This window comes from Melanotaenia boesemani, chromosome 20, assembly GCF_017639745.1.
Source record: "Melanotaenia boesemani isolate fMelBoe1 chromosome 20, fMelBoe1.pri, whole genome shotgun sequence".
NCBI lineage: Eukaryota > Metazoa > Chordata > Actinopteri > Atheriniformes > Melanotaeniidae > Melanotaenia > Melanotaenia boesemani.
Window position 1 is genome coordinate 6,652,640 of NC_055701.1, and position 21,708 is coordinate 6,674,347.

Consider the following 21,708-nt stretch of genomic DNA (forward strand, 5'->3'; position numbering starts at 1 on the left):
TTTACAGTTACCAAAGAAAAATTTACCTATCTGGGAGTGACAGCGGCCAAGGAGTATAAGGACCTGTTCAAGTACAATTTTAAAACCCTTCTCTCCCAGGCTAGACAGGATATGGAGCGATGGTCATCTCTTCCCCTCTCCCTAGCAGGGAGAATAAATTCTGTTAGGATGGTTATACTGCCAAAATTTCTGTTCCTTTTTCAGACGATACCAATATTTATTCCCAAATCATTCTTTAAAGAATTAGAAAAGATTACGTCTATGTACGTTTGGAATAAGAAAATACCTCGGATCAGAAAGGAGTTTTTGGAGGGGCAGAGAGAAGAGGGTGGTTTAGCTATGCCTAACTATATGTATTTCTACTGGGCAGCTAATATTTATAAACTCGCCTTCTGGCTCATGACTGGGGGGGATGACAAGTTGCCCATTTGGGCAAATATGGAACGGAGCTCCTGCATGTCTGGCTCATTGGCTTCAGTTGTCTGCTCACCTTTGTCGCTTGACAAAAGATTAATTACTAATAACCCTGTTTCACTAGGAACAATTAGGATCTGGGAACAATTCAGAATCCATTTTAAACACAAATGTGGTCTCCTGGCGGCCCCTATATTAGCAAATATACTATTCCCCCCTTCCTTAATTGACTCTGCATTCCAGGCCTGGGTGAATAAGGGTATTAGTACGGTGAATGATCTTTTCAGGGGAGGTCATTTTATGTCCTTTCAGCAGCTGCAGGCAGAATTTGGGTTGCCCCACTCAAACTTCTTTAGATACTTGCAGCTGCGAAGTTTTGTTTAAAAAGTACTTCTCTCCAACACTTCAGACCCCCGCTGCTAGCTGGATAGATGATTGCCTGACCGTAGATCCTTCACAGAGAGGAGTTATATCTTCCTTGTATAACTTAATCCACAAAGCAGCAGCGCCCTCTTCGGACAGCATCAGGGAACGGTGGCAACTGGAACTGGGATTACAAATAACAGAGACGCTATGGCGGCGGACAATGAGGCTTATACATACATCATCAATATGTATTAGACATGGGTTGATACAATTCAAGGTTGTCCACAGACTCCACTTATCAAACAGTAAACTGGCAAGAATGTTCCCAGGAACGGATGAGACTTGCCCTAGATGCAAGTCTGAGATAGGCACCCTTGGTCATATGTTCTGGGGATGTCATGGATTGCAGGCCTTTTGGGGGGCAGTTTTTGACGTCCTGACAAAGGCATGGAATATAAAGATTTCACCGAACCCTCTTACAGCTGTATTCGGAGTGGTTCCTTTGAACTGTAGAATCTTTGCCTGGCAGACTTCGGCTCTGGATTTCTCTACACTCTTGGCCCGACGACCATCCTCCTATCTTGGAAAAAAACACTGCCCCCTTCACATAAACGATGGACGGAGGATTTGCACTCGCACCTCAAAGTTGAACACTTGAGACATACTACACAAGGTTCTGCGAAGAAATTTTACAAAATATGGAAACCATTCTTGGAATATTTTAAAAGACTTCCGACCGGATCCAGCTAAAGCCGGAATTGCAATGCATTCATTGTTTTTATTTTGTCTATCTGTTCCTATTATTTGTATCTGTGTCTGTACATATAGGTAACATGACATGTCATGAGGCTACATATTTCAGCTATCTTTGTTTTTTTGTTTTTTTTGTCCCGTCATGGATGTGTGGAAGTGTTGTTAGGGTTGTGGGTGTTTTTGTTTCACCTATGAAAACTCAATAAAAATATCTAACTAAACAATATATGGTGCATTCAGGAGCTGATGGAAAGCTGGGTCATCTAGATTTCAACTGTTCACTCAAGTTTCGTTTGTTAAATCAACGTTTGCTTAAAATTTGTGTGGATTTGAACATTTGTTTGTACCCAAAGTTACTCCCAAAATGGTTAACACATTTAGTCTATTATTGTCTCCATACAGCCAGAAGATGTAAGACAGACAGATGTTTATACAGGTGTTGCAACACGACACACACACAAGATTCATGTCGAAACCGGGAGGACCTTGTTGTTTTCAGGAATAGGGTAGCTGCTCTAAAAGAGTACTGACACTTAAAGAAACTATTCCAACACGTTTAGATCCCTAAAGGCCTTTACACACACAGGAAAATTTTCTGAGTTTTATTATTTTTGTTGTTTTTATCATCTGGTCATATTTATTTTTAAGCCCTTTTCCTTTCTGGGTGCTAAAAATGCTTATTTTTAGTTTTTTTGCCATGAGCTTCCACTTTTTTTTCTAAGAGGAAATCCTGCGATGCTGTAAGCTGTTAAAATGTCCCACATGCAGAGATGGCTGTCACACATTCAGTTATTTAAAACTCTGAACTGTGCGGCAAATAAAAACTATGAATATACGAAGACCAAGTGTCGAACAAAACAGGAGAAGAGCTGGGAAGTTGAAATGTTTGACGTACAATCCATCCCGAGTATAACATGCTGGTCTAGAGAGGAAAGATGATTTCCTCTGTAGCCGTTTGCAGTGGATATTAATCTCATTTTGTGGACATAATTACGAATTTGCATAATTTATTCCTGCAAGAAAACCACAAAAAACCTTCTCATTTAAAACTGAATGGCAACAGTTTTATTAAGTTAAGAAATCAACACATTTAAGAAATTTAACTATGTACACTGGTTCTACTGTGTGGATTAAAAAAAGGACAAAAACAAGCTTGACACACCAAGCTGAGACATATCGACTCTGCCTTCCCCATAGCCATAAATAATCATCTTGGTTCAAATTATAATTACAATCATTGTTGAGAAAGAGCAGATGACGTGGTGAAACCCAGTATTTCCTTGTTCATGTCAAAAATCAAGAACACGTCACTGAACTGGTCTTAAATATCATAAAGCTACACTATAAAATACATAAAGCATACCTACCATGTGTTCCATGGGAAACAAAGAAAAGGCAATGGTTTAAGAAGTCATTTCTCATGAACTACTGATAGGCTTTAAATTAAAATTTTAAGCGGTTTCAGTGAGCTCATTTACAACAGGTAGAACGGAGCAGGGTCTTAAAGCAGTCAAGAAATACTAACATTAGCTAAGTTGTTCAAAATGTACAGAAAAGAAGATCGGTGCAAAACGCTTTAGTCCGAGCTGCAAAAGCGAGCCCGGTGGTAAACAACTACGCAGAAACTCACAGGGTTTAGTGTGTGAATTAATGTACAGTTATTTTAATACAGTAATCCAGTGTTTGTTTGCTCAGCTTTGATTCCAGTGTTGAGTGTTTGGTTTCCTCAGTGTTCCTCTTTGTCTCTGCCTTTTTTCTCCTTCTCGTCCTGCAGGGCGGTGCCCAGTTTCTTGATGAGCACTGATAGGACTTTGTCCAGCGGGTCCATCACGCCCCTCTGCAGCCACTTGGGAATGGTAGTCCTTGCGTGGTGGAAACCCAGTTTCTGCAAGATGTAGTCCACGCCGACAGGGTCGATCTTCCGCCCGGTCCAGGAGATGAGTCTGAAAGTAGATGAGAAGGCATTAGAAGTCCCTGTGAGCTACAACACAGATTTAAAGAGTTGTTTTAATGCCATTTTTTCTGGTACGGCCCAGAATCCTGTAACATCATTTACTTTTGATGCATACTTACTTATTTCTTTGGAAAGATTCTACTAATGGATTAAAAACTCACCTCCATTATTCATGAGAGGATTGGTGTGTCTGCAAAGAATCTAACATCAAAACCTGTGTGTTGAATCGATGCTGACCTGAGAGTTGGCTCCAGGTGCCAGGTGTTGCACATGAACTCCCGCCAGTCCACTGTGGTGTAGTTGATGGTGTCGTCCTTGTCCTTGTCCTTGTCCTTGTCCTTGTCGGTGGAGCTTTCGTCGTGCAGGGCCGTGGGGCTCTTCTGGCCCGGCCGAGCTGCAAACATCCGCGGGGCGAAAAGAGCTGAAGTTGGAGGGGAGAGGAAGGCAATCAGGTTGTTGCTTTAAACGCTCCACTGCCCCCGTGTTTTCTTTTTAACATGGCAGACACACTCTTCAACAACAACATCCAGAGCACAACACAAACTCATTAAAAAAAAAAAAAAAAAAAATCACGAACAACTCAGTCGGCACCTTCATGGTATAGATCTACTCACATTCAAATACCCCCTGCTTTATCTCAATTAATTAGGATTAATCAAACATGGATGAAAGGCCTCAGCCTCCCTTTTCTTTCCACTCAGATGCAGAGTCAACAAAAGAGTCTCGGCTGGGTTTTAATTGTTGTGAAGAATGTGAGCTTGCCAGCAGAAAGGCTGCTCATTTGTTCCTTTGTGACAATGCGAAACCCATTAAAATGCTGCCTGCACCGGCCTCCCTGACCTCCCTGCTGCGTGTGAAAATAACACTCAGCTCCCTGCCTTTCAAGCCGCTCTCCAGAACATGTCTGACGGCATACAAACAGCAGACACGTGCGCTCGTCGTGCCATTTCTTATCGGACTCTGAGATGAGTCATTTTCTTTTCGTGATGCAGAGCCACCTGCTGCAAGCTCTGAAGGGCGTTTCTTGTGTACAGATGAGTCATGAATTTGTAGACAAAGAAGAAAGAAAGTTTGTTGGTTTAGTGAATGAATGAACGACTAAATGAGTGACAGGGATGAAGACGGACCTTTCTCTTTCTCTTTCAGGTAGGCCGACACCAGGTCGTGAAGGAACATGATCAGCTCTGCATCCATGGTGACGCAGATGTGGTCGGTGAATTCGGTCACCACGCTGCACTCCACTTTGGGTTTGCTGTTTGAGTCTGAAAAAAAAGAAAGAAAAGAAAACCAAAGAAATGAGAGTCTGGGAGAGAAACCAGTCAGACTTGCAGAAATTAATATAAATGTAAACAGACTAAACAGTAAAAAGAAAAACAAAACATCAGCGAGGTTGTTTTGTGACATTAGATACCAGAGATGTTGTAGTTTGATTCCATTAATGTTTATATGGAGAGTAAAGCTGAAATAGTCTGGTTTGAAACTTGGTTGTATAGCCCCGTTTCCACCAACGGGTCTGGTTCGGGTTGGTTCTCATTTGTTGTGTTTTTACAGGAAAAAACTGGGAAGTGTTTTCGGAACATCTCACCCAAATGTCCTTTTACTTCTATTGGGGTCCCATTCTTACCGATCCAGTCGCGGAGCTTGACACTCTGTATGTCCGACACTCTCCTCTTTCATTTCTGTGTTGCGTTGTTCTTCATTATAGTTCAAGGAGGCGTTGCGCCACTATGACGTCACACTATTACGTAACTGAGGAACGGCAGCAAAGCTAACGGCCATGCTTGAGGAACAACTGATCTGTGATCATGATGAGCATTATTTTCCAAATGATTGTTTAAGTTTTGCTGTTTCCATTTAGGCTTCATAGTCGCCTCACAGCCAGAAGGTTCAAAGTTCTGAACTTGGCTGGGGCCTGTCTGTGTGGCGTTCGCACATTATCAATGCATGTTAGGTCAGCTGATGTTTCTAAACTCTGCCTAGGAGAGAGCGTGATTGGTTATTTGCCTCTATGTGCTGGCCCTGTGATGGACATGCTGAGGATGTACCCCACCTCTAACCTAACACAAGCTGTGATAGGCTCCAGCTGTCCTGTGATCTTGAATTGGAATAAGAGGAATGAAAAGTGAATGGATGTTTCTATCAAGCTTTTCTTATGTGTAACTTTAAGGCATGCATCCAAAAATACTGAGAAACAATCACTGACTCATGAAGTGAAATCAGTTGAGAATCAGCTTCTTTGGCAGTCACAAAACACCTCATACTGTGCAACAGAACAGTTCTTTCACGCAGACCTAACAGTACTCTGATGTGTAAAATCAGAGCAGCTTCTTTGTCCCAGCCTATTACATCTAAGGGCAAAAAAACAAAGCATGTTTACTAAAAGATCTCCATTTGTGCTGCTGCGATGCACAAAGGAAATGGAGGAGATTGTGAAACCGCTTAAGAGCAGCAGGAATCAACAAACAAGTACTTCCTCCTGTGTAATGTGCCGTTTAATAACTACATCAGAGTAAAGCAGTTTGAACACGAACAGAAAACAACATAAAGAGATAAGAGGAGATTTAAACCTTTAAAAAATTCTATTTGAACAAATGAAACATCTACCACAAGCTCATTGTTGGGTCAGCAGAGATAACATGTTATCTGATGACGTGCTGCAGAAACCAATCCCACCTGTTAGCGATGGCTCATCTGGATCTTGTACGTGAATGGACTTAAAGTCCAGCTGCATCCTGGGAAGTGCAAAGATGGTCTCGGTTTCATGGTTGTAGCTGGAGGAGCTGCGGAAGCTGCTCAGCAGACTGGAGCTTTTGGCTGCCGCGCCGCTCTCTTGGTTGTTGGCCTCCACGTTTCTGAGCAAGTTAAGCTCTGAAACAGGAGATAAAACATGTCAAAACTCTTAAGTTTAAGGTCAAGTTCACACTTCTCTGCTTTGCTGCTGCGTTAAATAAATGGTACTCTTTGTGTTAGAGATAACAGGCAGCAGATGCAAGGCTGAGTGAAGGCAGAAAAACTGATGTCTGACTCCTGTTTTTGAGACGTTTACAGCTAGGAGTTAATTTCCAGTTCACACCAAGTACACCTCGATCATAATGAATCAGTGTAGTTAATCAGCTCTGTGATACATTTTACTAATGAAAGCAAAGGCACTGCTGCTTCTAGTGCATATGAAACAATATGTGTAGTATTATTAAAGATATATAGATCTTATAAACAGGATTGACTTCTGCTTTGTTACTGTTCTTCCTATGTAGAGGTATGAGCCAGTATGTCATACATATGGTAAAAGCTTCCGATCCTCACATTTAAAAAGCATTTTTTCCTGTTAAATTGACCCATTTGATGCTTCCCTGGAGAGTCTATTGTGCCAAAACAGCAGTAAATGTCGGCAATAATCGTTTGATCTGTCAAATAGCAACTGTAGATTACGGATCAGAAGCTGTAGAGAGCGACTCTTCAAGGCTTATCTGGACTGAACAACCAAAAACTGTGTTGCTGTACACAATGTAAACGTTTCCTCCTTTGGACTGTTTGAAATAGATGGGTGTAGTCGTACTATGAAAACCTCCATTGGTTTGGGGACTTGTGGTTTGACTTAAGTATTTTTGGTTTTGCCATCTTATTGTTTGGAAACTAGAAATTATGAGTCAGCAGCACATCTGACTGACAGCTGTAGAAATTAAACAGCAACAATGTAGTCCCATGCTGAAGGATATATCACCGCATCACCTATTTTCCTCTAAAATAGACCATAATGGGAATGACATCCTAACTCTTTAAAGCCAGGGATCTCAAACTCTGATCCTCAAGGGCCACTGTCTTACAGATTTTAGATGTTTCCTTGCTTCGACATTATTATTATAATGTATTAATGCTGTCAAAGCAGCTAATGTACTAGCACTGGAGTCCAAGACAAATTTACCTAAGTGCACAAGAAAGTGTATCTATCGTATAGTATTGTATCGCATCGTATCGCATCGTATCCACACACCTGAACCAAATTAAAGAGACATTATGCAGAATTTGACAACAAGCAGTTGAATCCATTAAATTTTAATCAGGTGTGTTGGAGCAGGGAAACTTCTAAAACCTGCAGGACAGAGGTCATTGTTTGAGATGCCTGTCTGAAGTCCTAAGCCTTTTATTTATTTATTTATTTTTAGAAAAAATAGTCTAAAAGAAATTAAATGTAAAGCTAAAAAGTAAATAAAATACACAGAAGTAAATAAAAATAAGTCAAAATATCATATAGTGTTGAAAGTCAAGGAATAAAGATGAGTTTTTAAACGTGATCTAAAAACAGCCAAAGACAGAGCCAGTCTGGCATGTGAAGGCAGATCATTCCCCAGAGCTGCAGCTGAGAATGATCGATCAGCCCTCCACTTGTATTTTGAGTTTGGGACTGTGAGAAGCGTGTGATCAGCCGACCTGAGACCCACTTTATTTATCTGAGTTAGTTCATGTAGGGGTGAACCATCTCGGATCAATAAAGTGTGGCCAGGCCATTTAGAGACTTAAAAATGATAAATTGGAAAAAAACAGAGAAGAAATGTGAACTTTCTACCTTTGCCTGCATTATTTCCTGGTTTACCAGAGGATAACTCCACGCTAATGATGATTCCATGTACGCATATGCCAATGATTACTATAAGCAACAAAATCACTTCTAAACATTAGTGTTTGCACTAATATATACTTTGTCTTGCTGTAATGAAAATTAGGGCTTAAACTTTGGGCAACAGTTGAAAATAAACATTATTGTCTGATTGTGTTATTTATATTTAAAGCATGGGACTATGTCAGTCATGGTCCAGCCTGATCAGACTACAAGGGTTAAATTACTTGTTAGGTTTGACAACATTTAGAAACAAAATAACCCGCTGACATGGATGCAGCAAGGCTGAGCTCATTTCCAGCTCAGTTTCTTGATTCAAGGTTTATACTGACACATATTTGCATGATTCACAAGTCACTAATGTAACCCACAGCTCAGACTTTAATCTTTTTAAGGCTCCTTTTTGGTTATAAGAATCAGATCTAACTTTTTTTCTTTTAAATAAAATGTTAATAAATGTCAGAATATTAGAAATAGACAAAAACAAGAGGACATGGCATAGTCTTACAAATGGGATGTGCAGAGTTACCTTCGTTCCTCATGGCAGTGACGTAGTTGAACCATTCTTTGACTGTGGCGACTCCATGTGGAGGGTTTTCATGGCGCCTGCGAGTGATTTTAGTTATGGTGGCCATTGGGCTTTCAAGGGCGCCGCATGGTTTTGTCACCATGGTGTTGTGACCGAGGTGAAAGTCCAGCGTCTGCACGATGTAGGTGGAGTCGTCTTTGGAGCCTAAATGTAACAATAGTAGTTAAAATGAGGTTAATCAACATATTTTTACATTTTACAACACAGCAGCCAATTTTTTCCAACTCTTTTTCAAATCCTTGAAATGAACATTCTGTCTCACCATCCTCCCAGATCTTCTGTGCCTCCGTCCAGAAGGCGATGTTGGGCTCTTCCAGGTGAAACAAAGCCCAGGACTTGGAGCGGAAGTTGGGCCCGTGGAAGCAGGCCAGTGTCATGTGATTCCCGTGGAGGCTCATCGAGCCGCCCAGCTGTACGGCATCTTCAGGCAGAGGCATCGGGAAGAGGGAGATGTGGCAGCCGGCGATTACCTTCAGCACCCCGGGCCAATGGCGGTGATGGGCCGCGTCCATGTCTAAGTGACAAGGATGATTTGAAAACAGAGCGAAAAGGCAGACAAATGAATTAAGACTGGAAATCGAGGTGTGCTGCTGGTGTTAACAGGATCACATTTTGTGCATCATGTTGTGTTTATCCTTGTGCAACCTTTAATCTTTTAAATCTATTCTGCTTATGGTGTTATTTCTGATTACCTAATAAGCATGTCTGATTACATTCAGCTGCTTGAACAAACACAACAACCATTCAAAACACCGGTATACAAATCAAGCTTATTAGAATTACAAATCATTTCACTTCCTGTAACTACAATGATTGCCAAAGACGCTTGCTGTGCCTGTCTCATTATACCGCCGTCTGCTTTAAATATAAGTCACCCTGAAGCATATAACAAAGGCGCGCTTACAAAGTTCTGCAGCTCCTTTCTCGCTGTTGATGATGGGGGTTTTCGGGGGCAGGTAGGGACCAGGGCCCCATGTGGAGAGGGCGCGTTTGCTGGTGTCGAATTGCTGAGTGAAAAACTCCTGTAGCTTCATGCCAATCTTGATGAGGTCTGGAGTGGTGGAGCGTGAAATGATCACTTGGAAAATGTCCCATTGCAAGTCCCCGTGGACAAAGATCTCACTGGGAGGAGAGAGGGTGGAGGAGGGAAATGGTGTCCAGAGGGAGCGAAGTGAGGAACAGGGGAAATAAAAGATTGAAAAAGGTTACAGGAATCAGAGGAATGACAGCACCTTAGAAATGAAAGAAAACTTTAAACTTGATGCGTCATTTGTTTCTTTTTATATTCTCTGTTTTTCTTCATTTAACCAAACACTCCAAAAAAAAAACAAATAGTCTTTGTTAAAGGGGAAACATTAAGTGTTACTGATGCAAAATGACACTAATATGAAAACTTTAGATTAGGGGGTGACACAAAAACATCACAGCACACCTTTTCTCTGAAATGCTGGTGTCAACGGTGCAGAGGTTGACCTTCCATTCGTCCTGCAGCTGCAGGTCGGCATTACTAAACACTCCCATCAGGATACTGGAGCCCATGTAGTCCACTCGCGCCTCTGTGGAGCCCATTGTGATCTGGATCTTGTGACTGGGCTGCTGGTTCGGGTGTTCGGAGATGTGTGCTACAACAGAGATGGTAAAAGGTTAGCTTAACCAGTGAGTAGCTAATGATACACATGACCAATATGAAGCAAATAGATTTACAACATTTAAACTGCCCTTCAAGCAAACAAAAGTATGACCATTTAAAATGAGATGGTGTATCTGCAGCTCATCTCAGCATCAAGAGGTGCATTTACATGTGTGCTGTCTAGTTTTTGGCTAAATAATTTTTGGGAAAACCACCTTGTTGATGTAAAATAATTATTTTCTGCCTGTCAAAATGTGTTATCTTTTGCACCTTTAGTAAATGAAACTAAAAAGAAATGACATGTAATGTCTGCTACTAAACAAAATGACTAAAGATCAAGTTTAAAATTGGTTCTTTGCTAAATTGTCTGTTACAGTGTCAAAAACATTGGTTCACCCTTTGAATTAGCTAACTTTTTAATGCTATAATGATTCAAAGCACAATTTTAAGTGGCTTAACAACAACAAAAACCTTAAAATTCAAACTGTCAAGCACAGGAGTGAACATAAACAAAAAGCCAGCCAATTTTAAAGAAAACTTTGAAGGACTTTCAGTAGTCTTGCTCAAAACCATTTACCAGAAAATGCAGCTATTTTGTAGCAAAACAAAGAAATGCAGGGCGCTTTACCAGCAAGAAGTCAAACAAAACATTTTGCTTTAAAAACTGTAAAACACCAAGGACAGTAAACAAAGTTCAGTTCAGGGCTCAGGCTTATATAAGATTGTCTTTTTAAATAGTAAATAAGAGTTAATTGCATTATAAAGGTGTTATTCCTGCAAAGCTTCTGTGTTTTCTGAGGAATGAACTTTGGCTCAGCTCCACATCCACAATTTACTCTGATAGGAAAAAAGCTGCTAACAAGTAGCAGAAAGAGAGAGTAAAAAAAACAAAAAAAAATACCAAATGTCAGGAAAGTTGGTGCTTTGTTTACTTACAGACCATCTCCAGGGTGTTCACGTCTATGTTGCCACCCACCACTCCTCCCTTGGAGTCAAGCTTGGAGCGTCCGAGGCCGACAGACATGCTGATTTCTCGGTCGCGGTTGCTGCCGACAGACAGTCGGCCCTGACTCTTCAGCCCGCTGGTCGTCCAGCTGCAGGGACAAACACAAATGTACAAGGACTCAACACAAATGACTCACAGCAACAAGCTGCCCAGGAATCAACACGATTAACTTAAAATGGAAATGTTGAACAGCAGGTATGTTTCTTGAATCACATAGAGTGTGACATATACCTCATTTTTGCTTATATAAAGTAGAAGAGGAGTTTGTTGTTAGATGTTTGTGTCGGCCACACCGTTGCATAAATGTGACAAAATAACATCCTGAAGTCATTACCTATTAAGCAGAACTCGAGAAGACTACTGTACTCCAACTCTTAGAAAAGGAAGACATGTTGTTAAGGAATAGAAGAAGAGGAAGTTTTTAACATCGCTTGAAGCTCATGAAACCGTATTGAGGACACAGAGTTTGTCACAGATTTAGCAGGATTTCATTCAGTTCTGTTTGTTGCTGTAGAAAAGGCCCTGAAGAAGCAGTGTAGCAGAAATTCACTCAACACTCAGGGGGGTGAACCTACACCAGAGTGGGCTGAAACTGGATGTCTGTATTTAGGGTTTTTTTTTTTCTTTTTCATTTTTGTGCTTTATGCTTGCAGATGGGATACTAAGTGTTTGTCTCCATTAGGGATGCAGCGAAGCAGAAATAAAATTAAATTAAGACAGTAGTGATGGGATACAAATATCCTGAGGGCTCATTTATTTTGTCTTGATTAAGCTTGCTTATTTTCAGACAACACTGTTGTGTGGCGATCAGCAAGAGTTGATTTGAGAAGAACAAAAACACTCAAAATGAAGATTCAAGACATCTTTCATCTTTCTTTTTGTATTTTTAACTTAACTTGCTTATTAATTTTTAACCAAAGTCTTCACTTTTCAGCTTGAGCTGTCAAATGAGACAAATAAGAGCCAAAAAAAAAATCCGATCATCTTGTTTATTTAAGCCGCCTCGGGCAGAAATTACTCAGCTTGTGTGATCTTTGGTGTTTGACTGCTTACGTGTTGTTTCCCATGACGTTGCTCATGTTCATTTGGACGGTGAGCTGTTTCAAGTTGATGGCGAACACCACTAACGTCTCCCAGGGAGACCCCTGCTGACCAGCTGACTTCCCGTTTTTCCCAAATGAAGGCGTGGAAGTTTTTGACACAGAATCTGGATGAAAATTAGTTAAGAAGAGGGAGAAAGGTTATGGCTGCGCTTTTTTAAATCTAAGACTGACAAATGCGAGGATCATAGTTACCTCTCCGGGGAGCAGAGGAGTCTGACACGCTCCGGGTGCGGCCGGGTGCCGGAGATTTGAGGTGGCCCAGGCCGCCTGGGGACATGTTGCTCCCGGCAGAGTGCTCTGAAAAGACACTGGGGGATTGGGGCATGTGCTGAGTGCCGGTGCTACCATCCCAGGTCCTCCAGTAAGCTTTCCGGCTGGACTCAGGGGAGAGATGCTGGGTGATGTTTTCAACTGAGTCGGGGGTGGCAGGGCCAGAGGCTGCAGAAAGGTAAAGGTTTGGACGTGTGGGTAAAGGACAGACTTGTAAATGTCAGCATAAAGAAATGAAAGGGCATGTTGGCTAAAGGATGGTTAATAACTGCATGATGAAGTCAGTTAATTTTCTTTTTATGAATTATTCTCTAAATCTCATTGTTCTCTTCTTTGATCTGGGCACAAATTTGGTGATAAAAACAACACGCAACAAGCCATCACTAAACACGAAGTGGTGTCACCTGGCAGGTTGATGGTCTGGTCCCCCAGGAAGAGGCGCCTGGCGATACTGCGCCGGTACCAGGCTCTCGGAAAAGCCAGGATCTCGCTCAGTCGTCTCATGTCATACTTGAAAGAAGCTGATCCAATGTCACACACGGCTGAGGAAAAAAAGATTATATTTAGATGTGAAATGATCCTTTAAAATGTTCTACAGCACAAACAGATCGTCATTAAATCATGTCTAGAGGAAAAATAGCAGTTTATGCTTCAGATGATGGATGTATAGTCATTATGTCTGCTTCCTGGTGAGTGATTTTTACATGACGGGATGTTGTGAAGGGTGTTCTTTTACCAGTTTCTTATAAACAGTTTGATGTTTCTTAGCATGTACCAAACTGTTGAATTCATCACTACTAAAGTTTGTGTTGAGACAGTTGCAGCAACAGCTTCCAAATACAATCCCACTCATGAACTCTGAGCCTTCGACTTAATTAACTGATAAAGGAATAACCACATCTGTCGATCACACAGATGGGGAAATTGTTGTATTTTATCTAAAACCCTGAAAGAGAGAGTTTTATTATTAATAATGTTATTTGTAAAGCTTTCACTCAGTGTGGGTGTGAAAACTGAAACTAAAACTAAACTTCAGGCCTGTATTTATTTTTATTTTTCTATAAACAACAAAAATGAAAGAAATTGAGTCAATATCCAAATATTTCAAGGCCCAGCTGTGCATTAGTAAAATAAAAGATATTAAACTGCAAATCTCTGTAATCATCTTAACAAAATAATCTTTTCACTTTCTATTATTTTTTTTTCTTAATTCAAATTAATCAAAATGGAAAACATACCCGAGATGTTGATGAGGGTGGTGTCCATTTTGCCTCCTTTAGGAACGAAGCTTTCAATAAAGGTGGGACCTCCGGTGCGCCTCATCCTGGATAAGCTGACCTTCACAAACTCCAGGTTGATACTCAGAGAGTCTTTCCTTCCCGTCACTGAAGACGGCTCCTCATCTACTGTACCTTCAGGTTAAACATGCAATGATGGTAACCCTTAAATTTTGATCTGATGATTGTACATACGTTTAGGTTATGCCTTTCCAGGTGAAGCATTAATGGACTAAGTTTTCCATACCTAATGGACCCGGGCCCGGAGGCAGGCCTGTAACAGCTGATTTCTGCTTTCCGGCGCCGTAAGGATGGAAGACGTAGAGGGAGAAGTCCGACATGCAGGCAGTGAAGCTGAGGCCTGAGGAGTTACTGGGGGGGGTGGTGAGATCGGACTGGCTGCTGCTGTGTCGGCTCCTGCCAAGAGGGCTCCCAAGCAACGGAGATGCTGGAGGGCGGCAGAGGACAATGTAAATTACTCTGAAGATGTACGGTGAATAGATGCACACATTAATCATCCACCTAGTAAAACACTAGAAAAAAAAAACACATTTTTGGAATACAAAAGTAATTTAGTAATAAGATATTAAAAATACAGGACTAACAGAGCAAACAACAAAAATAGAGCAAACTTTGCATCATCTGGCAAAAAGAAAGGAGGGTACTGCAGCAAAAGAAGCTGTGAGCAACACAAAATCCCACAGAGCACAGATCTGCCATGAAATAACATCTCATTTGACATAATTACAGACTTTAAATGACTGACAGTAAACACATCGTCATCACATGTCCCTGCAAACTATGCAGCATCCGTGTTCATCTATAACAAAGTGTTTCGGGCTCTACAGACCTTTGCTGGGAGGTATTTTGGGGATATGTTGCCCAGGTGGAGTGGAAGAGGGTTGGTGTGCTCCTTCTGTTGAGTGGGCCCCTGTTGGGGTCTCCAGTTCTCCACGGTTGGAGGAGAAGACCAGGTCTAAAGAGGGCAGCTTGAGCATACACTCCACCCGAGACATGGGCAGGCAGCTGAAGCGGATCTGAGAGGGCTGCAAACACACAAGGTTAAGCTCTTACTTTGGAGAAAAGTGTTCAACTTTACATCTAAATGTGATTTTACTGGCTAATAGGAGATGGAGTCTGAAAATATTTTATAAATTTGATCAAAACAAAACAAATAAAAGCTATCGTTCAAGTACATTCATATCAAATATAACAGCAAGGATTTGAAAGTCCTCTATAAAATTAAGGAGATTCCTTTAAAAGGTAAAAATGTCAGAAAATACTTGTTTCAGAAGATTATGTGTAAAAACAATGCAACAAACACAAAGAATGGCAGAACAAGAGAATAATACAGTATTTTAACTGCATGATTTCTCTGAGGATTGTGTGACAGGAAGCAATTTATTTGGTTGCAACTCAAATAAAAGCATATATCAAATCTCCTAAAATTAAACTGGTGATTCAGTTACAAATGGGAAGAATGGATTAATTCAGAAAATCACGGCCAGACCCCGACACAGGCTGAGTATGGGGAGGGATCCAAAATTGTTATTATATGCATGTCGGAGATAAAAAAAAAAAAAAAGTGCTGCTTTTATCTAACCACTTCTATAAAATACTGTTTTTAATATTCTTCAGCACTAGGTTATTTAAATCAATTATTTTCACAATTAATTGCAGTATTAAACCCCACGATTTATTAATTGCAAAGCTCCTGAATATCGTAACTTTCAATAAAAGATTATGTCTGGACCATAACAGTAACACAACCTCTGCACAGACAAAAACAAAGTTACATGTTGCTGCTTGTCTTGCTTTGTTTTTGTACCATAGGAGTTGCAGAGGAGATATGTTAGCGTGGGACATGATGTTACTCCCTCCAAACAAGTGCATTAAGTCATCCTTGTCAGACTTTTTAGGTTACAGAAAAATGACTAAGGCACCATTGTGCAGGACGGCCCATGAGTCTGTGAAGCGCAACATAAAAAAGTTCTAAAGAAGGAAATGCATCAAATACTTTTATCACCTGCAGGATAACCACTAGCGTTTTATGCTAAAGGTAATGTAATGTTTATCTAACAACACTGAAATTAAATATTTTTGAATAATTTGCAGTTGTGTAATTGTGGGCAACTGATGAGGTTTACAGCACAACGTGACGTAACAAAGCTAGATGTTCTGTTCTGTGTTCCAAAATTTTCTAATCAGTTTCAAAAGAAATGTTTAAATCACTTCTATCATTTTATTTTTTTTTTTTTTTTATAAAGCGACCTTTCCTTGTCCAGGAAGAGGTCCTATAAGCCTTTTCCATTTGTTTTTAAATCCTAAGTTAATAAGCAGTATTGTTTGCAGAGAGGAGGGGATTTAGTTAGAATGGCACTTTTTAGTTACTTTACCTTAGCATCCGAAGCTAATAAAACCTAAAGACCTATAAGGAGCGTTCATGTAATTTTACACATTATAGTGTGTGCAATGAACACATAACTGTAATAATCGTAAAACTGTGGTCATTTCTTTCATTTCTATCCTTAGTTAAGCATTATTTAGAATGATGCAGCGTTAACCAACAATGGTGCTGTTTGTTTAACTCATTCTGAAGCACTCCGGATGTCTAAAGAGTGTGGCAAGTGTTAACTATGAGTACTATCAGCTTAAATACCCATTGCTGCATATTTCTGTAATTCCATTCAGTATATGGATTATGCCCCCTTGTGTTCAATGCATGGAAATCCATTTCTTCTTCTTTGGAAGATGACATGACTGCAGCATTTCAGCAGCTTTCCTGTCCAGGTTTATGCAGTTTAATAATACAAGTTAGATGGATGGTGTATAATCAATTCTGTGAAAAATGAAAAGCTTGACATCAAGTGTTGGCAGAATATGTAAAGTTTTTACTTGAATATGTCCAGAATGTGGTGATTGGTTTGACTGTTCAACTAGTTATTTGTTAACCTGTTAGCTCTGTCATCTCTGTGAAATCCAGTGAAATGCACTCAAGCCTACTTCCGCAAGGGGTAAATAAAAACACTTTTGCACACCTTTTGGAGATTATGGGAAGATTTTTGCTTCCTTTAAGGAATTATGATAGATATGATAATGTACAAATAACGGGAGGTGACGTCGCTCCTTCTACATTAATTTTCTATGGAACTTGTGTGATGAGGCGAAAATCGCTGCCCTCCTCCAGCCAAGGCAACATTCGTGCATGTGAAATGTGCTCGTTCATGTAGACGTGCACACGGGGCTTGTGACGCGACAGAAGATATTGAAAAATGTTCAATTTTTTTTTGCATGGCACTACAACCAATCAGCGAGGGGCTTCATTTATCGATCAATGACAGCAGGCTATACAACGCAGTCTGCAAACACTTTCAATGTGGAAGAACGGATGATTTTAGCTGTGCCTGACTCCCATACTTTACAATACGCCACACAAAGATTATAGATATGTAGGCTAAATAAAAAGGCAGCCGTGTGGCGCTAGGGTAAATTTGTGCCACGTAGGTTCTGGATTTATCTGGATCAGGCATGAGGTCGACCATCAAATGATGACATTTACGATGCTGTTAAACTATTAAACTGTTAAACTATTTTGTAAACTCGGATAACCCTGAAATCTTCTGACTCTTCATCCTTCATACTTTGTCTGTCACGGACTGGTTTGAAAATGTCAAAATTCCCTCCAATATCATAACCAATCAAATTTCTTGGGGAAAAGCGACACTGCTGCCGTCGCTGTTGTTTGTTGCATCCTGTGTGATCAGTTTCATGAGGGTGGAGATGAGTTTCGCCTGTCACCGTCGTTGGTTACGTCCTGTGTGTTTTGCCCATAAGTCATTTGACCTGCCTGAATAAAGAACAAACACAACATACGTGCTTCATGAGGTGCTGTGTTGTCAGTACCTGGACTCTGACGTAGACGACCACATCCACAGGGAAGGAGGAGTAGGCTGATGTGGAGGAGGAAACCAAGGAGGTGGCTGATTCCTCTAGCGGTTCCACCGTATCAAACTGACCCATGTCCTCTTCCTGCGATGCCACGGCTAATGACATGTACACAAATGAATAAAAGTTTATGACAAACACAACACACTGAGTGAAGACCATTAAGCTTAGATTAAAACTAAACAAACCAGCATAGTTTCTATCCACAGGAGTGATAGGAATGGTCTCCAGAGCCTTTTCTAGGAAATCCAGCAGACAGGGACTAATGACCATTTCCTCTGGCAGAGTCTGGAGGGCGACCCAGGCGTACAGCTTAGCTGTCTTTACACCTCCACTGCTTTTACCTTTGGCTGCAAAAACACAGGACAGTTACACTCATCTTTGTATAGGTCTACATAATTTCTCAAAGTTCAGTTTTTAAACATAAAATACGCCGGAATATATATATAGTTGTTGTTTTGGTGTCTTTCCCTTTGTGGTGTAAGATAAAATGCATGCTCCTGTTTGATCAGAGGTGTCTTATATATTCATGCATTTAAATAAGAGATGAAACTGCATGCATTTTAATTTGCAGAGTCCACATGTAGATCTTTGTATTGAAGAGGCGTAGGACTCTGGTGTCGGTGAATACGGATGGCGGTAGAGCATGCATTTAAGAACAAGGGAATGCTCTGTACCTGATGGAATAGGTGGGGGCAGGGGAGGTAGGAGCGAGTTAGTCTTGCTTTGGACAGCATTGGGGGGGGTTGTAGGGCTGCTATCTTTCATACCATACAGCTTTGACTCTTTGGAGAGAGTGCGAGGGAGAGAGGATCCGCGTGATGCGTTGGGCGACTCCGTCTTCAGGGTTTTGGAGTTGTAGTGCAACTATAGGATAAGATGTATATATTTTAAAATAGAATTTAAAGCCCCCCCCCAAAAAACAGATTAATAGAAGCCTGGATGCTGAGTGAGATGCTGACCTTAACGTCCACTCCTGGAATGTAGAAAACTGTGGTCTCCATGTCATTGGATTTGGTCTGCAAAGAGGAGGGACATTTCTTTCCAGCCAGGAGATGAGTGGTGGAGGTGTAGGTGGGCTGCAGCTTCTTCTTCTTGGGGGGAGACTCCTGGTCCAGACTCCTGAGGCTTCGTTCACAGCTCCTATAAACCCACACATAAAGGAACATCAACATACAAAAGGTTTGATTAATTCTGTTCACTTAAGCTTCTTTATTTATTCAGGACAAACTATCACAGTTGTTTAGGTACAGGAAGATAATTTGCATATTTCAAAAATGTCTCCAGGCAAACAAAAAAGAAAAGAAAAGAAAAAGTAAGTCAGACAGTTTGAGCCTTTCACTGCACCTCCTGAGAGCAACATCCTCATGCTCTGGCTGCTGAGTAGTTGGGTGAAGGACACACTTCCCGCTATCAATCTCCACCCGGATATCAAGCTCAAAGTCGATGTTTCTTTCGGTTGCTGGGCCACTGAAGCTGCGGTTGGCTGGCGTGCTCGGCCAGCGCTCGCTGAACAGCTGACTAACAGCAGAAAAGCCTGAGGACTTCTTGTGAGATGCTTGGCTGAGAAGAACAAAAAAAGGAAAGTTTCGTAAGGGTTGTGCATTTCTCTACATTGTAATCATGTACGACTGATTAGATTTACAGCACAACGTGACACATTGCATAGCGTAAAAAAGCTAGATGCTGTTTTTTCTGTTTCAAAATTCTCCACTCAGTTTCAAAAGATGTGCTTACAACCATCTTGAAAGTCAGAAAAGCACAGCTTTCACATACTTCAGTTTGAGATTAACTGTGCTTCTTTTGATCTAAGATTCATCATAAGAATGCTTGAGCAGTGAAAAACAAAACAACTCACAAAGGCCTGCGGTAGCTTGGCAGCCTCTCGCGCTCAAACTCGTCCTCCTTCTCGGAGTCTTCGGAGGAGGAAGAGGACAGGTCGTCGCGCCTCATGTCATCGTGCTGGAAGGGAATTGTGGGTGAGAAGACAGCAGGGGTTGCAGGTGCACTGAGAGCTGACTGCTGGCCCTCAACAGCAGATGAAGAATGGAGGTGAAGATGATGATGAGGATGGAATGTTTCATCAATGGTGATTGACAAGAGGTCCCCCTCTGACTCCTCAGGAAACTTCAGAGAAGGACAGAGAGTCAAACTCACAAAGGGGATAGTTTTTAGACCAAACTTAATGTTGTTCCGACAAGAAGACGTCAAGCCCAGCATTCTCAGATGTAAACAATGTCTCCAGTAGGAAGTCCAGCCAAGATATCTAAACTTTGGAGGAGGTAGTGTTCTGTTAACTGAATCATGTTAATTTTTTAGTCACAAAATCTCTTTAATGACAGAACACTACAGCCTGCAACAGTTCACCAAGAAGCTGACAGGAGGAATGACTGAGAAAAGGATGAAGACAGGACACCCCCACAGGAAGAAGTCAAACACACCGTCAAGAAGGTGACCATGAAAAAAAAAAACAGCCAACAGCTGGAGAAAATCCTATTATTAAGGACACATCCACTAACCAGGAAGTGACAAAAACAACCAGCATCTGACACCAGAAATAACCCAAAAACAGTCCCCACAAGCTCAAATCAACAATATTGTCGCCTTCAACTGGTTATTTTCTTGTTATTTGCAGCGTAGAATAGATTCTGTTTAATGAGCCAGTGTTTGTCTGCTATTAAAAATAATTATTGGAGGCATTTCTGAGTGCAAACAATCACAAATATATCAACATTCAGTCAGAGCAGTGGGCAAAAAACCACCCCTAGAAAAAACAAACAAAAAACCAGCAAAGTCTTAAAAGTTTGAGTATTCATTATAATTTTGAAGTTTTCTGTTATTCCTTAATCCATGAGTGAATTTTGATCAGAAACCGTTAAAGAAGAGTTTAAGCCTCCTGGAGTCTCTGCAGGTTGCCTGGCAACTGCATGACGAGGACAAGAAGTCATTGTTGTCGTCGGTGACAACAGCGCGGAAGATAATCTCCCTTGAGATCACAAGCTGTTGTGTTTACTCTTCAGTGCGTTTACAAGCTAAACAAAAAGGAGATTTTTTTTCCGAATCAGTGATGTCTTGAGGCATTACCCGACAGATTCAGACACATTTTGCCGGAGAGCCACTTGCTGTTAACCCTTTATTCCAATTTTTGATTAAACAAATGTCAACATCTGAGAGAAATGTCATCTCATCCAACTCTTGAAAGGAAAGCAAATTATAATTCCCAAGATGTCCAATGAGCTTACCTTAAAAATAGCTTAAATATGTCATTTAAAAGGTTTTAAATATGATGACCTTAGTTTAGAAAACTACTAAGGATATGGTGACATGATGGATATAATGGCGCTGAAAGAACTTAGTTTTATTTAGTCAGTTTTATTGAATGTGCAAGTAGATGCAGGCCCTTCTCTATCAAAATAAATTCATTTCATGTGCAGTTTTGGTGATGTTAGGTGCAACAAAGGTCTTACTGTTTTGACAAACAACCGGAGACAAACTTTGGTTCTGATGCAATACATGCAGCATTTGTTAGAAATCATTAAACATGTTAAAGAAAGTTTTTTAATGCACTTTCAAGACAGGATGAGGGAGCCACAACTTATTAAGCAGCATTCCATCTATGAGATTCCTTATTGTGCATGCAAATAAATGTCTAGAAACCATGCTTTTGTAGAGGAACAAAAGTATAATTACTTTAAATCCAGGTAATTACAATGCACTAGCAGTAATTAACTATATGACACAAAGAGCTGGACTTTAGTTTGTTATTTTGCAAATGAACAAACTGAA

General features: G+C 40.8%; 1 protein-coding gene across 3 annotated transcripts in view; it reads right to left on the reverse strand.

Moving 5' to 3' along the window:
- Positions 1-1,555: 1,555 nt before the first annotated feature.
- kiaa1109 (KIAA1109 ortholog) overlaps positions 1,556-21,708 on the reverse strand; it is an 81,282-nt gene continuing 61,129 nt past the window's right edge. For all 3 annotated transcript variants that reach the window (XM_041972786.1, XM_041972784.1, XM_041972783.1), the window contains 21 exons: positions 19,781-20,049; positions 19,270-19,485; positions 18,885-19,065; positions 18,600-18,789; positions 18,111-18,272; positions 17,881-18,020; positions 14,828-15,023; positions 14,225-14,425; positions 13,939-14,112; positions 13,105-13,242; positions 12,623-12,868; positions 12,381-12,534; positions 11,258-11,415; positions 10,124-10,313; positions 9,596-9,813; positions 8,954-9,205; positions 8,632-8,835; positions 6,161-6,355; positions 4,615-4,749; positions 3,725-3,908; positions 1,556-3,476 (listed from right to left, as the gene is read on the reverse strand). In XM_041972786.1, the coding sequence (XP_041828720.1) occupies positions 3,260-3,476; positions 3,725-3,908; positions 4,615-4,749; positions 6,161-6,355; positions 8,632-8,835; positions 8,954-9,205; positions 9,596-9,813; positions 10,124-10,313; positions 11,258-11,415; positions 12,381-12,534; positions 12,623-12,868; positions 13,105-13,242; positions 13,939-14,112; positions 14,225-14,425; positions 14,828-15,023; positions 17,881-18,020; positions 18,111-18,272; positions 18,600-18,789; positions 18,885-19,065; positions 19,270-19,485; positions 19,781-20,049 (4,020 nt within the window). In that variant the 3' untranslated portion in view covers positions 1,556-3,259. The remainder of the gene's footprint in view (positions 3,477-3,724; positions 3,909-4,614; positions 4,750-6,160; positions 6,356-8,631; positions 8,836-8,953; positions 9,206-9,595; positions 9,814-10,123; positions 10,314-11,257; positions 11,416-12,380; positions 12,535-12,622; positions 12,869-13,104; positions 13,243-13,938; positions 14,113-14,224; positions 14,426-14,827; positions 15,024-17,880; positions 18,021-18,110; positions 18,273-18,599; positions 18,790-18,884; positions 19,066-19,269; positions 19,486-19,780; positions 20,050-21,708) is intronic.